Source organism: Amphiprion ocellaris, chromosome 10, assembly GCF_022539595.1.
Source record: "Amphiprion ocellaris isolate individual 3 ecotype Okinawa chromosome 10, ASM2253959v1, whole genome shotgun sequence".
Taxonomy (NCBI): domain Eukaryota; kingdom Metazoa; phylum Chordata; class Actinopteri; family Pomacentridae; genus Amphiprion; species Amphiprion ocellaris.
The window spans coordinates 35,816,130-35,832,558 of NC_072775.1; the positions used below are offsets into that span (position 1 = coordinate 35,816,130).

At 37.9% G+C, this 16,429-nt stretch overlaps 2 protein-coding genes across 3 annotated transcripts in view; one reads left to right on the plus strand and one right to left on the minus strand.

Moving 5' to 3' along the window:
• rnf182 (ring finger protein 182) overlaps positions 1-1,736 on the minus strand; it is a 4,724-nt gene extending 2,988 nt beyond the window's left edge. The window contains exon 1 of the mRNA XM_023269109.3: positions 1,507-1,736. The gene's annotated coding sequence lies outside the window, so the exon portion shown is untranslated. The remainder of the gene's footprint in view (positions 1-1,506) is intronic.
• A 2,960-nt stretch (positions 1,737-4,696) lies between these two features.
• The window catches only part of retreg1 (reticulophagy regulator 1), a 32,728-nt gene continuing 20,995 nt past the window's right edge, over positions 4,697-16,429 (plus strand). The window contains exons 1-3 of one of the 2 annotated variants that reach the window (XM_055014755.1): positions 4,697-4,945; positions 5,889-5,995; positions 7,025-7,055. In XM_055014755.1, the coding sequence (XP_054870730.1) occupies positions 4,749-4,945; positions 5,889-5,995; positions 7,025-7,055 (335 nt within the window). In that variant the 5' untranslated portion in view covers positions 4,697-4,748. The remainder of the gene's footprint in view (positions 4,946-5,888; positions 5,996-7,024; positions 7,056-16,429) is intronic. The other variant, XM_023269095.3, reaches the window with a different exon arrangement.

Consider the following 16,429-nt stretch of genomic DNA (forward strand, 5'->3'; position numbering starts at 1 on the left):
TGGATTCAAAATTTTGTGTTTTCCAGAATGGTCTAACATTCCACTGGAACGTTATATTTGGGTTGTGGGTTAGACCATTCTGACACTAAAATCTAGACCAGAAAATATTACAGAAACGATATAGAACTCATTTTGGGTTTTGGAGGGTTAGACCACTCTGCTTCTAACCCCCTCAACTAAACTAATCACCTCTTCTACAGTTACTACAGATAATCAGCAGATGAATCCACGGCTTCCCTCAGTTTTACGAAGCTGGTTTTGTTCACTTCTGCTGCTCTCAGTTTCATTTTCGGAGAGACAACTTCAAAATCCCCCAGAAGACCATCTGTAAGAAGCTCATTGGTGAATATAACGGAGCATTTATCAGCTAAGGGGGGCGATATTTTACTCAGAAGAAGGTAGAGACCAAAAACAGAGCTAAAAGAGATAGAATAGTATAAGTGTTTATGTGTAAATAACCAGCTAACACATTAAAAAACACAATAACCAGACATTTAAAGAGCACGAAATCACTAAAATAAATGACTGAATCCACCAAGTCTGACTTCCTCTGTGACCCAAATGCTTTCTTGCCTCTAACAGCTTTCCTCTGTGCTGTTTTTCATGAACATTATTCTCCCAGGGAGGAGGTCAGGGTGGATGGTTGGGTCACTGAGGTAAGAAATCGTGATTAATCTTCCCAAAACAGCCAACGCTGGTTTGTTTTATCGATCAAGGCTCGAATCTTTACCAAGCTTTATCTAAACGTGTCCAAACCCCAAACATGGAGGTGAAACATCAGAAACACTCCAGTGATGTTTTGGAAATGGATTATCTACAATGGTGTTTTTCTTATCAGGTGGATACCGCATCGTCTTTCAAAGGTTATAATAAAACCACTTTTTTAAAAATAATAATGTTTACCACAGCAGCATTAACTCTAAAACATCATGCTCAGGCTCAACGACAAAAAAAAATAACAGTTTGCATCGATCTTTTTGAGGTAAAACAGCTTTTACTGGGAACAACATTAAACTAAGGAATCAGCTTTTTCTCTAAAATCCAAGATTTTGTTAATTACCGTTTATGTAATGATCAGCAGCATAAACAGAATTAATTTTTAAGCTGATTACTCATAAAAGTTAAGTTGTTCCAACTAGTTTTTCTACATTTTTAATTAATAGTTAATGCAATTATGATCAAATTTAAACTAAGTGCCTCTGATGTTTAGCTGGGGAAAAAAATAATTATGGAGCGGATTTCATCAAGTTACTTTAACCTGAATTTAGCTTTAAATAAGCTAAAAATTTGAGTATAAATTAGACTCAACATTAGATTGTTTTTAATACAGCTTGCATCATGCTAAATGGTAATTATAATAATAAATAATAATACTAATAATAAATGGTGGGAGTAAATCAGCCATTTTATTCCAGTCGTGGTCAGAGTGAGATAAAACCAAACTATCCAACTTTTGGATGCATGAACTCATAATTAACGTGTGATTCTTAAAGCAGATCCAGATACCTTTTACCGTTGCTGTGGAGACGAGGCCGGTCGGCGTGGATGTGTGTCCGGCCCGGTGGAGCGAAGGAAGGAGCGACGCCGGTGCAGGGAAGTGGAGCAGGTCGTTGTTGGAGATCACGGTCTCTGGTGCTGGTCCAGAACGCTGCAGGCGGAGGAGCTAAATGGGTCATCTTCTCTTTGTGCTTTCCCTCCGTTACTCCACTGGATGGCTTCTGTCTGACTCCGTCAAGTGTCACATGGTATTTTGTTTCACTAATTAATTCCTAAAATAAAAAAAAATAACAACTGCTCATTAAAAATTACAAAGTTCAATACAATGATCTCAAAGATGGTAATTAAGCCAGCTTTGTGCCTGCAGGTGTGTTTGAGCTCATGGTTCAACCTTTTTGTTAGATTTACATTGAAATGTGTGCTGAAGTTGGAAAATTAACAAAATAACGAGTTAATCTTCAAACTTTAGCATCAATCTGCTATTTATTTCCGTTTCAACAGAAAGTTTGTAAGCCAACTTTACTGCAACAAGCTCCAGAAAATCCCAAAACAAAATGACTTTGTAAACGTTGGTTAGCAAATTACACTGCAGGTAATTAAAACCATAATCAGCTTCCAGAGTCACAGAAAACGCAGCGAAACAAACAAATTACTGTCAGATTAACATAATGCTCTGTTTAACATTCAACGTATGAAAACACACATAAAAAAAAACCAAATAGATATAAAATAAACAATAGCAGAAGGTAAAACTCTTACAATCTCAAATTAGAAAAGCCCTCAGAGAGCCCAGTCCTCCTCCAAGGCTGTCCATTCCCCATATGTCAGAAATGCAGCATTTGTTTATTAGTTGTTGATGATCAGAAATCACAGCAACACAGAATGTGTCCATTTAATATAGATGTACCCACTAACTAAATGACCTTGCTCTGAGCACAGGCGTGTGTTATTCATGTGTACGTTATGTACAGATACCGAATCATGTGACCTAAATATGTAGTTGTTCCTTGAATCATTTCAGATGGTTAAGTCCTGATAAGTCATCAGAGGTGGATTTGTAGTAGGATCACAATCATGTGATCATCAGCAGGCAGCTGACATAGTGTTCACTTGTTGTCATGGTTACAGTGATGCTGTGCTGCTATCTCACAGTGACACAGAAATCTTTAACAAGTTCGTGGATCCAGACTATAAGCTGCATCACTGCCAAAATCTAATCACTTGGTCCTTGTGTCATTTCTGACCTTCCCTGAAAATTTCCTCCAAATCCGTTGGTCTGTTTTTGAGTGATGCTGCGAACAGACAGACAGACAGACAAACGTATGCCAGTTGTCACATAACTACGGCACGTTCCTTGACGGAGTAATAACGTCGTTAACGTTGGTTAGCAAATTACACTGCAGGTAATCAAAACCACAATCAGCTTCCAGAGTCACAGAAAACGCAGCGAAACAAACAAATTACTGTCAGATTAGCATAATGCTCTGTTTAGCATTCAACGTATGAAGATACACAAGAACCCCCAAAAACAAATAGATATAAAATAATCAACAACATAAGGTAAAACTCTCACAATCTCAAATTAAACTGGAATCGTAGGACACCAGTATAGCTACCTACACTGTTAGAAAACACTGAGGTGATTCATTCCAATTTTTATTCGTATTTTAACAGCCTTTTAATATCAAGCATTTAAATTTTGTTTAAAAAAATGTATATCCTAAGTTTATTCACAGTTACAGATTTTTAACGTTAGCTTTGTAACGTATGTTTCAACAATACACAAAAAATATGTAAAAGAGAAAAACATTCTGTTTTTCAAAATGTGATTTAAGTTCCCAGTAAACGGAGCTTAATGAACCGTTATGGGGTAACGTAACGTTTTAGTGTTTACAGCAGCAGTCAGTCTTGGTTTTGGCTCCACAAAATGTATTTTTTGGTTTATAACCTTATTTTGGAAAACTTTTTTTTTTTTTAAACAGAATTTAATGGCGGTTCAACAATTCATTTATTCCAGAACAAACAAATGACATCATGTTCAAATAAATGTACAAACCTGACGTCAGTGAAACAAACCACAACAGTAGCGGAGGCAGCTGAAGTCTGGAAGGAGACCAGAGAGTTTCTCTTTCATAATAAAGGCAGGACAATAAAAGGTTTCACTCCTGTAGATGTCTGATAACATAATATGATGTGATCATTTATATTTAATACAAAAAACACTGTTGGTGCATCTGAAGTCACATTTAGAAAATTTATTAATTAATCTTTATCCAAGTTTTGAGGTGTTTCTACTTTACTTTTATTCTATGCTACTTTCTGATTCACTACTGTCAAAGGGAACTATTAAATAATTTACTCCACTTTAAAGTTTAAACTTTAAATTACCTGGAATTTAAATCTGTTATTTTTAATTGTGATTCACTAATACATTTTATTTTGCTTTAAAAATCTGAGTTGGGTAAACCAAGCTAAACGGTCTCTCTAAATAACATCTATTTTCTTTTAAAATATGTATATATTATTATTGATATAATATAAACACAAGAAATAATAATTGAACAAATTTAGAAGGAGATTAAAATAAAATACTGCAGCTTTATAGATATAAACTAAATGTGAAATCTGGGTGGGCCTGAGAAATGTACTCCCCTGTCCGCTAGTTAGCTTGTTAGCCAGTGCTACAGCAAGTTAAAGTAGCACATCGATAATAGTTTAACACAGTCGGTTAGTTAGCGAGTAAAATAGTGCTGTATATGGTTATTAATTTATCATAGAGCCAGCTAGATAGCTAGTTAGCTAGTGCTATAGCAAGTAAATATACCATAAGTTTATTAGTTTAGCATACTAGTTTGCTAGATAACTAGTGCTACAGCAAGCTAATATAGCATAAGCTAATAGTAAGAGTCAGCTAGTTAGCTTGTGCTACAACAAGTAAATATAGCAAAAAGCTCTTAGTTTAGCATAGAGTAATTTATTTTGCTAGCGTTATAGCATGTTAATATAGCATAGGTCTATTACTTTAAACCTAACCCTTTAAAATACATAAACATTCTTCAGAACTACATCTTTTAATTTCTCAGACAGTAAAATTATTTTAATGCTATTTGAAGTGTAAAACCGCAGGGCGGTGACGGTGCATTTATTGTGGAAACCAGCACCGGGACTCTTCCGGTGATCCTCCGGTGATGCTCCGGTTAGCTTGACGCTGATCTCTGCTGGAGGAGCGGACTGACTCCGGGCGTTTTCCGATGCTGGGAAGCCGGGAAGCAGGACCTGCCGGTGGCGGGGAGGATGCTGCGGGGCCGCGGGGGCCGCTGAGCCGGACACACCGCGGGGAGGAGACGCCTCCCGGCCGGGCTGGGTGTCTCCTGGCCGGCCTGGTGAGCTGGAGGCGGAGACCGTGGAGGACCTCAGCCCTGCTGGCTGCAGCCAACACCGTGCTGTGGTAGGCTCCATGACGCAGGGAAATCTGGCAGCTAATTAACGGGAAATTAATTATGGATTAAAGCAGTGAGAACAGCTGACATCTGAATGACTTCACATTGTTGTGTTTACCTCTAAATCCTGTTCTTTACTGGTTCTTAGTACTTTCTGCAGCAGTCAGGACTAGATGTGATATTTACACCCTGGTGACTCAGTCATAGTCAGGTTTAATAAAGAACTGATGTTTTAAATATTAATTATTCACAATCACAGTAATGGATACAAACTACATATATGACCATCATTATCAATCTAAAGTCCCCAATAATACACAAATATACTAAAAATCAAATAGTATATTGTGTAAAATGTCAGAATTATTTGGACTTTGGTTTTCATTTGTATTGAAAAAAGCACTGTGTTGAAATATGTTTTACTTTATTTAATCTTTGCAGGTATTAAAGTTTTTAAAACACACAAAGCAGCCTTTGAAATACGTTCTCCTAATAGTTTATTATTTTAAATGACCAGTCTTCCTGCTTCACAATCTGAAAATACACGATTACACTATTGTGGTATTTTATTTGTTCCCTTACAGTCCTTTTGACATTCATCAGCAGCTTCACGTTTAAATGTGTTCTTATTGTTAATTTATACAATTAGTTAATCATTTCAATCGATAGCTACACTTTTAGCTAAAAATGTCAAATGTTAGCCACCCTTTTAGCTAACAAGTTCAAATGTTAGTCACATGTTAAGCTAACAATTTCAGATGTTAGGCACACTTAGAGACAACAGTTTCAATTCTTAGCTATACTTTTAGCATACGATTTTAATTCTAAGCCACACATTTAACTAACGATTTCAAATGTTTACCACATTTTTAGCTAAAAATGTTAGCCACACTGTTAGCGAAAAATGCTAACTAACACACAGTTTTCAGCTAAACGTGTGTTTCTGTGCAGGTTTGTGGCCTTCGGCTCTTTTCAAGCCTACAGCCTCCTGGCCGTCCTGTTGGCTTTGCTGGTCGTCACGGTGACCGTCAGAGACATCATTCGGTCCAGATCCACAGGTAACATGAACACCTTTAAGATGAGTGAAACCTGCTGCTAGTTATTAGTTTTCATGACACAGTTTATTCAGGAAATAAACTAATGATCAGTTATGCTTTAGGTCCATTTGTACAGCAAACAAAGCAACTTTATCTAGTTTCAGCCTCTTAATTATTAATGTTTGCTTCCTGTCTTTATTCTTTGTGAAAATCAACAAAAGGAGCTTGAGGACGTCACCTTGACCTGTACAAAGTTTTCTCCACTTTAAAGACCAAATGAATAACTGTTTAAATAATTAGTAAATCAAACTAAGTTACTAAATTCTAACACAAATCCTTTAACTTACAAGTTCTAACTACTGTTGACTACAGTTCTAAAATATCCACAGATATTAATGAAGACAATAACAGTATTTGTCAAGTGCAGAAACAGCCTAATGGATTATTGTTTGTAGTTTTATCTGTTCTTTCTTTCAGTAAATGTATTCACCGAGTTATTTACTAATATATGGGCTCACTGCTGTATTGATAAAAGCAGATGAGAAGATTTCACATCTGTTCTGATGTTATGTAGAGAATCTTCACATCGTTTAGCAGAAGTTCAACAGTTAAATCAGTCCAACGTTAAATAACTAATGACTGATAAACGTCATGTCGACCACACATGGAGAATAAACCTTCGAAATCAGAGAAATAGAATTAAAATCTGTTTCTACCATATTGTTGAGCCACCGTTTAAACCAATCAGCTGCCAGATCAGAGGTTTCCCATCATGCCCTGGACAGAAAGTCGGACAGAACTCTGGTGATCTGACTCATCTAGAAGGAAGCTGATAATAAACAGTTAGCCCATTTATCAGTAGAACCGCTTATTAAACTGTTTCTAGATAAATATTCCAGATGTCCGACTCAGGAGCCAATTTAGAAAAACAACAAATGTCTGACAAAAGAACCCTCACTGTCTGTTTTACTGTCAGTATTGTGGATGTTTCTGCTGGTGTGATGCCGTCAGTGATGATTAATAATAAAAATCTGTGTTATTTTTCCACAGAAGCTCACTTGTGGCGCAGCATCACGGCCAGGTAGGACTCTGAGCTACATGTGTTTGTTGTGTGTTTGACATATCTGAAAGGCTAAAATCATCCAAGTCTAAGGTTGAAAAAACAAGATTATAGACACACAAACACACTAGTATTAAAAAAATAATGTTCAGATCCAAGTCTTTCGCTGTACAAGTCTGTAAATATGAAATGTGATAATAAATGTTGGTTTAAAGTGCATCTGACACACTGAAGCAGTGAAATCCTGATCCAGAAGCTGATTTATCTGCTGATGTCACATGAAGGAGAGTTTAACTGGATGAAAGTGAAACTGATGTAACGGGATCAGCTGGAGAGAAGAAACTCCTGAATGATCTGAGGCTGATACTGTGTGAGAGGGTAGATGATCAGCAGGAGGTTAGAATGTTTTAGTGTTACATGTAGACATCACATTATCAGGAAATAGTTTTATTCCACTTTTACATTTCAATACAACAGAGTTCTACCTTCAGACTGGGAATATTTCCAGAATTCCAGGTCCATCAAATCCATAGAGGAGAACGTCTCCTGGAGAAAGTTCTACGGTAGACCTACCGACAACTGCCCAGTTGTCGGTAGGTCTACTGTAGAACTTTCTCCAGTTGTCGGTAGGTCTACTGTAGAACTTTCTCCAGTTGTCGGTAGGTCTACTGTAGAACTTTCTCCAGTTGTCCGTAGGTCTACTCTAGAACTTTCTACAGTTGTCGGTAGGTCTACTCTAGAACTTTCTCCAGTTGTCCGTAGGTCTACTCTAGAACTTTCTACAGGTGTCAGTAGGTCTACTCTAGAACTTTCTCCAGTTGTCAGTAGGTCTACTCTAGAACTTTCTCCAGGAGACGTTCTCCTTTCCTGCTTCCAGTCTTTCAGTTTAGTCTCACTGAGAACATTCCAGGTCCTTGAAGTCCATAGAGGTGGGTCCAGATTTATCACTTTTTAATGGACTTTTTCCATCATTTCTGATCCTCAGAACTTCATCAGTCCAGCAGATAGAACCATGACATTTAGGAGGAGAAACACATCTGAGTTCTGGGAAAAACTGACACTGAATCAGTTTTACATCCATCCAGGTGTCTCAGTCTGAAATTGGATCTAGTTTCTGTTCATTTTCGATGAAACCAACTGTGATCATCGGTATTATGGGATGTATCCTAGTTTGAACAGTAAAACTGCAGCAGTTTAATATCTGACATATTTATCTGTCATATATTAATAGTCTAAAATGGTTGAATCTTCTTCAAACTGCATCAAATCCTTCCCAGAATGACTCCTGATGTGTCCAGAGTTCCTAAAATCTGTCCAAAATGGCTGAAAGCTTTTCCAGAGTGACTTGAACCTTGGCCAGAATGACAACAACTTGTTAAAAATGTCTCAGAAATGATCTGAAAAGACTCAACTTTGTCCAAAGTCTCTCAAAAATTGTTCAAAAATGTGTCCAGGTGAATCAAAACTTATCTTAGATCAGTTAAACATTTACTAAAATTACAATAAAATGGTTCAAAATGTCTCCAAACCTTTCCAGTCCATGTTAGAACCAGCTGTGATCATCAGTATTATGGGATGTATCCTAGTGTGATCATCAGTATTATGGGATGTATCCTAGTGATCATCAGTATTATGGGATGTATCCTAGTGTGAACAGTTCAGAGTCCCAGAAACAATCATTGGTTCCTGGATGTGTTTCTGGTTCCTGATAATCCACCAGAGAAAACTTTAAAGGTGATTGTGGGTAAACTTTAATGTTGGTAGGTGGTTGATCACAACTATTAGAGACGATGGAAGGATCATTTTAACATAAACATGATTCCATCTGAGACTGATCATCGGGATGGATTTAAACTGATCTGGTGTCAGTTTTTACCAGAACTCAGATGTGTTTCTCCTCCTAAATGTCATGGTTCTATCTGCTGGACTGATGAAGTTCTGAGGATCAGAAATGATGGAAAAAGTGCAAAATTTTCGATTATTTCTTTCTTTCTTTCGGGGACCTGAGAGACCTCTGGCCTCTGCTCTACAACACTCCTGTTCGTCGTGATGTTGCTGAGTTCTGACCCACTTGGCCCACTCAGTCTGCTTTGTGGTGTTCTGGGAGTCACATTGGTGAGCTGGTTCACACTCCTGCCCTGCTTTTGAAGCCGGCCGAGCGCTCGGCGTCGTCCGTTACTTGATGCCGCTGGCGGCTCTGAAGGATTCAGCGGAGGTGTCAGGGATTTGTGGGCGCCAGGCGGGATGCAACACATCTGAGTTATATAACCGACGGTCGGGTGAGTCCGGGTCAGGGACGATTCAGCCGACTTCTACTCTCATGAAGGAAACCTAGAGTGAAGCTCGTTGGTGTGAATTAAACTTTCACAGGAAACAGGCTCGTGGTGGTTTTTATTCCAGCTGCAGAACATTCAATTGGAAGTTTTTATCATCAGCAGACATTAAATGGCTCCTAATCCAACTCATCAGCAGCAGATTTAGCGGTTTTGGTGCACATTTGGTTTTAAATGAAAGTAACCCTGGGTTAAATCCACCACCATAGTTCCCCTCCTGACCGTGAGATACAGTCAGTTTTCATTTCAGCTCTTTTCTTTTGTAATCTTTAAACAGTACTGAAATCATTTTACTGGTCAGAGCAAATTTAGTACAAGTGGTTTGATGTGTGTAGATCAGCCTCTCGTTTTTCTGTAAGAACAGACATCAGCTGTCTTCATAGGACAGTCATGTAGTTTAAACAAAACATAACCAAAATGTTTCCTGTAACATATGAAAGGGACACCCCTGATGGTGTTCAGCGTTCCAGCCCTGCTAATGTTAGATTTGTAATAAATTATGTTCACTGTCATCCGATACAGTAACATAAAAATTAAACAGCAGCAAAAATGTGTAGTTATCTGTCTGAAAGGCTAATTAACTGTAGCTATTACCTTGTGATAGCACTAGCTAGCTAGCTGACTGTAAGTTAAACTAATAGACTTATGCTATTTTGTTGTATCACTAGCTAACTAGCTAAGTAGCTGGCTCTATGTTAAACTAATAATGCTGTACTATAATAACTTTTTGTAGCACTAGCTAACTAGCTAAATAGCTGACTGCATGTTAAATTAATAATTTTATGCTATATTACCTTGCTATGGCATTAGCAAACTAGCTAAGTAGCTGGCTCTATGTTGATCTGATAACATTATGCCGTATTAGCTGGGGCTAGCACTAAATAATTAGCTGACTATATGTTCATATATTAAACTAATAATGTTGTGCTATATTAGCTTGCTGTGGCACTAGCTAACTAGCTAACCAGCTGTCTCTATGTGAAAATAATAGTATTATGCTGTATTAGCTAGAGCTAGCACTAGCTAACTAGCTAAGTAACTGTTAAACTAACAATGTTATGCTATACTAGCTTGCTGTGGCAATAGCTAGCTAGCTGATCTTATGTTAAACAAATAACATTATGTAATATTAGCATGGTGTCACACCAGCTAGCTAGCTCGAATTCGTATTTATCAGTGATGAGGTTATAATTTTATTGAAGTTATAACGTTTGTTCTTGACCAATTAGTTCTAATTTAACTGCAGATAATTAAATCATTTAAACATTCTGAAAATAATCTTATCTAACATCTATGTCACAGTTAAAGTTAGAGCAACATCTAATTTAGGAATTAAAGTTAATCTCAGGCTTAAAGAAACAAGTAAATACTGATCAAAATGACTTAGATTACTCCTCGGGGGCATCTTCCAGTTCTAGGAGGCATCTTTCAGCTCTAGGGGGCATCTTACAGCTCTAGGGGGGCATCTTCCAGTTCTAGGAGGCATCTTCCAGTTCTAGGGGGCATCTTACAGCTCTAGAGTAGGCATCTTCCAGCTCTAGAGGGGCATCTTCCAGTTCTAGGAGGCATCTTCCAGCTCTCGGGGGCATCTTACAGCTCTAGGGTAGGCATCTTCCAGCTCTAGGGGGGCATCTTCCAGCTCTAGGTGACGTCTTCCAGCTCTAGGGGGACATCTTCCAGCTCTAGGGGGGCATCTTCCAGTTCTAGGAGGCATCTTCCAGCTGTAGGGGGGCATCTTCCAGTTCTAGGGGGGGATCTTCCTGTTCTAAGGGGGCATCTTCCAGCTCTAGAGGGGCATCTTCCAGCTCAAGGGAGGCATCTTCCAGTTCTAGGGGGGCATCTTCCTGTTCTAGGGGGTGTCTTCTCCAAGATTCGGGGAGAAGATTTGAGATTTAATTTTAGTATAACAAAGCTGTAGTTCGTTGTGGTTTATTTGCTTTATACTCAACAAATTCATGAGACCACCTGTCACAGAAACAAGAAACAGTAATATTTTAGAAATCTGTCAGACACGTTACTTATTTGGCACAGAACAAACTGGAATGACTAAATAGTCCTTATTCACACATATTGACCAAAAATCTTAATATTTTGTATGTGAAAAGTAAAAAATAATCCAGAATAACAAAAAACCACTGAAACACATTTTTCTGTTCAGGAATACAAACAAATAACGGTAATTTGGTGTTTCAATCCAAAACTTCCTTCTGCTTTTTTATAAAACAGTACATTTTAAGATTCATGGACAACAGCAATAATTATATTTTAGTACTGAAGATGTCATTTTGACTAAAGAACTTGGACATACTGGCTAATTAACCATCACAGAAACATAGAAACATATTTTGGTTATTTAGCAGCAAACTCTGTAAAACTCTTGAAGTCATTCCAGGTTGCATGTCCAGCTCCTCTAGCTTCCCTCAGACTCCCTCGGTCTCGGTGACGTTCGGCCGGCAGGATGGATTGTGTTTTTCCACCTGCTGCTGTCGGTCAGAGGGGTCTTGTGGGTAATTGTACATCAGGAGATTATCCTCTGACAGCTGGAGGGTTTGTGTGAAAGCGACATATCGCAGGCTGCATAGTTGCTGTTTTAACGGAGTGTTTGATCGTTTGCTCTGGATCAGCTCGATTTTAACCACAATGATGTCTTCGAAAATGGATTCTGAGAGAAAAGTAATGCTTCTTTGAAGCTAACATGATGCTTTTAAAGAAAAAAGACGAGGGTTTGTGTTGTCTTCACCTCCATCCTCTGGGTTTATAACTCCCGTCTCATCTAATAAATGATTGGTTGGCCAAAACTTAGCGACAGCAAAACAATAAAATCAAGATAATTAAAAGATGTCACAGATATTTAAATCAGCGTTGTCAGTCAAGAATAAGTTAATGGTTAAAATGAGTACAGTGGACATTTTTCCACTTTCTGACGAAGCTTGGTTCTTCGCCAAGGAGTTATGTAACGATCGCCATACGATTGTCGTCTGTCTGTCTGTCTGTCTGTCTGTCAGCAACATTACTCAAAAATGGACAAATGGATTTGGATGCAATTTCCAGGGAAGGTCAGAAATCACACACGGACCAAATGATTAGATTTTAGCAGTGATGCGGCGTATAGTCTGGATCCACGGATTTTTAAAAGATTTCTGTCTTGTTTTTGTCATTTTGTGTCTTGTTTTTGTCGTTTTATGTCTTGTTTTTGTCATTTCATGTCGTGTTTTGTGTCATTTTATATCTTGTATTTGTCATTTTGTGTCTTGTTTTTGTCATCCTATGTCTTGTTTTTGTCGTTATAGTCTGGTCCCCATAGATCTGTTAAAGATTTCTGTATCATTGCCAGGTAGCGGCACGGCATCGCTATAACCATGACAACAAGTGAACACTATGTCACTTCCTGCTGATGATCACATGATTGTGATCCTACTATAAATCTACCACTGAGGACTTATCAGGACTTATCCATCAGAAATGATCCAAGGAACAACTGATTAAATTGTGGGGGTGTTTCTGAGTCACATCAGTTCCTGCCACCCGCTACGTATTTAGGTCACGTGATTCGGTATCTGTACATAACGTACACATGCAGAACACGCCTCTGCTCAGCGCATGTCTTTTAGTTTGTGGGTTCATCTACATTAAATAACCACATTCTATGGTGCTGTGATTTCTGCCACTAATTTTTTCAAGATTTCATCTGTTGGAAATGATACGACTGAGCAGCCTTGGAGGAGGACTGCTCTCGCTGAGGGCTTTTCTTGTTATATTTTTTTATCAGTTGAAATATTAACAACCAGTAATTGTTGAATCATTAACAAACGCTGTCACAAACGAACTCAATACGACAGAAATATGCTTTACCTCAAAAATTAACTGAGAATGTAGTTTATTAATAGAGGAACTCAGTACTGTTGGTAGTTTCAGTGGGTTTATTAGAGCTGGAAACTCATCAGAAATATAGTAAATATAGTTAACAATGAATGAAAGGTAATTTAATAATCATTAAATAGAGTGAAACTATCAAAAATTATAGCTCCAGAAACAGGCATAATTTATTACGGAGGTTTTTTGTTTTACTGTTAGTAAAGCAGTAGTTTTTTTCAGACTTTAGGAAACCAGAAATGGTCAGATAAAGCTTGTTTAATCTGTATTAGTAACTAGTATTACTAATAATTAAAGGTGCTTAATTGCCGATATTAATTATTATCCATCAGTGGATGACTAATCTTGTCTGGATGATGAAATGGCGTCTCTTAGGAGCAGCAGTGTGTCTGAAGAGGACTTTAGTGAAATAAAAGCAGTGATCATTTCCCCAAGCTGACAGGTGCAGCTGTCGGTCCAACACGCTCTGATCATGTGTGTTTCTTCATGTGTGTTTGTGTGTTTTGATGACGTGTGCGAACGTGGACAGACGTCACGAGACTCCGGCTGAGGTGTGTTTTTAAGTCCACGGCTTCGAGGAAAAACCGTCCGTTGCTGTTTCCCACAACAAACACAAAGTGTCTTAAGAGTTGTGAAACATGAGAGCAGTGTGCGCATGATCCTGGTGTGTGTGTGTGTGTGTGTGTGTGTGTGTGTGTGTGTGTGTGTGTGTGTGTGTGTGTGTGTGTGTGTGTGTGTGTGACTCAGCTGTTTCTACAGGAACTGATTCAGACTCCAGCTGATCAGATGACTCGGCAAACGGGGCGTGCTTCGTAGCGGCGCCTCTGATTGGACGAAAAACAACATGAAATTATGTTTTAAAAAGTGTAGAAAAACAGACTGAATTGACACCTCTGATATAAAACTGTATTACAAGCCAGGAACTATCAGTAAAAGTAGCATTATCATTTTTTCCCACTCCATTTTTCTCTTTTTGCTGTAAATATATTTCTAAAATTAGTTAAAATTAAGAATTTACTGAAAAATAAGTGTAAGGTTTTTCCATTTACTTTTTTAAAAACTTTTTTCCTTTTTATTTGTCTTATATTTCTTGTTTTGTGTTTTTTAATACATATAAATGTTATAAAAATATAGAAATATAGACTAAATTTACATGTATAATATAAAATTAGGATACAATGAACGATCATTTTGTAAATGAAAATTGTATTTATTTTTAAATAAAAAGAGAAACTGGTAAGTAACGTTTCATGCTGTAAAATATTCTATAATTAATTAAAATTACATCCCATAATATTGATGATCACAGCTGGTTCTAACAAGGACTGGAAAGGTTTGAAGCCATTTTGAACCATTTTATTGTAACTTCAGTAAATGTTTAACTGATCTAAGACAGGTTTGGAATCATCTGGACACATTTTGAACAATTTTTGAGAGACTTTGGACCAAACTGAATCTTTTCAGATCATTTCTGAGACATTTTTAACAAGTTGTTGTCATTCTGGCCAAGGTTCAAGTCACTCTGGAAAAGCTTTGAGGCATTTTGGACAGATGTTAGGAACTCTGGACACATTAGGAGTCATTCTGAGAAGGATTTGATGCAGTTTGAAGAAGATTCAACCATTTTAGTAACTTTGGACAAACTGAAACAGATTCCTACGTCATAGATATTAAACTGTTCACACTAGGATACATCCCATAATACTGATGCTCACTAGGATACATCCCATAATACTGATGATCACAGCTGGTTATAGAGGAAATGAACAGAAACCAGATCCAGTGTTCAGACTGAGACACCTGGATGGATTTAAACTGACTTTTGTTTGAGTTTTTCTCATTTTTATGTCTGGCTTTTTTGACTTTGTGTCTCATTCATGTTGTTTCGTGTCTTTTGGACAGCTTTGTCTCCTTTCTGTTGTTTTGAGTCTCCTTTGTGTCATTTTGTCTAATTTTCGAACAGAAACCAGATCCAGTGTTCAGACTGAGACACCTGGATGGATTTAAACTGATCTGGTGTCAGTTTCGACCAGAACTCAGATGTGTTTCTCCTCCTAAATGTCATGGTTCTATCTGCTGGACTGATGAAGTTCTGAGGATCAGAAATGATGGAAAAAGTCCATTAAAAAGTGATAAATCTGGATCCACCTCTATGGACTTCAAGGACCTGGAACTCTGGAAGTATTCAAAGTATGAAGGTAGAACTTCCTTCTACATTGCAGTTTGGTTCATTTACATCGTTTTACTTCTTTCTGTGGTTGCTTTGTGCCAAATCTTGGTCAATTTATGTCTTGATGAGTTCATTTTGCATCACATTTTGGTCATTTGTTGTCATTTTGTGGTCTCTGAGTGACATTTTCCTTGTTTTGCATCCTACTGTAGGTGCATTACATCACATTTTGGTCATTTTATGCCTTTATGTTGAGGTTTTGTGAAACACTTTGGTTGTTTCACGTCTTCATACATCCCAGGTTGGTTGTTTTTCTTCTTTTTGTGGTTGTTTTGTGCCGTGCTTTGGCCATTTTATGTCTTTGAGTTCATGTAGCGTCACAGTTAGGCTGTTCTATATCCTTTAGTGGTAGTTTGGTGTCACATTTTGGTCATTTTTCATCATTTTGAGGTTGTTTTGTGTCACATTACAGCAGATATGATTAGTTCACAGACCAGATTAATTCTTCATCAACTCCAGGTGTCACAATCTGAAGGCTAAATCTGGTTTTTGTTCATTTTTGATGCAAAAAGTCCATTAAAAAGTGATGAATCTGGACCCACCTCTATGGACTTCAAGAACCTGGAACTCTGGAAATCTTCCCAGTATGAAGGTAGAACTCTGATCATTGATGAAGTTATTGGACATGAAGAACCAGATGGTTCTGAGGAGGAACTGTTTGATTTCTCTTTAAATGACTCAGATGCTTCAGTCTGCGTTCTTGCCGGGTGTCAGCTGAGATGATCTGAGGCTAGAAATGAAGAGTCGCTACATTTTTAGTATGTTTGTTTGACCAGGTTGAAGGACTGAGGAGTTCGTCAGCTGTCTTTCCCAATCTTTATGCTACGCTAAGTGGTCTGGATCTGTTGTCCTCGTTTTGATGGACACGCCAACATGTTCCCGGTGGGTGGGTTCATGCCACTGACACATGAGGAGGTGTGTTTGGTGTTGTTGTTGGGTGGAGGCTGTTCTCCTGGTGG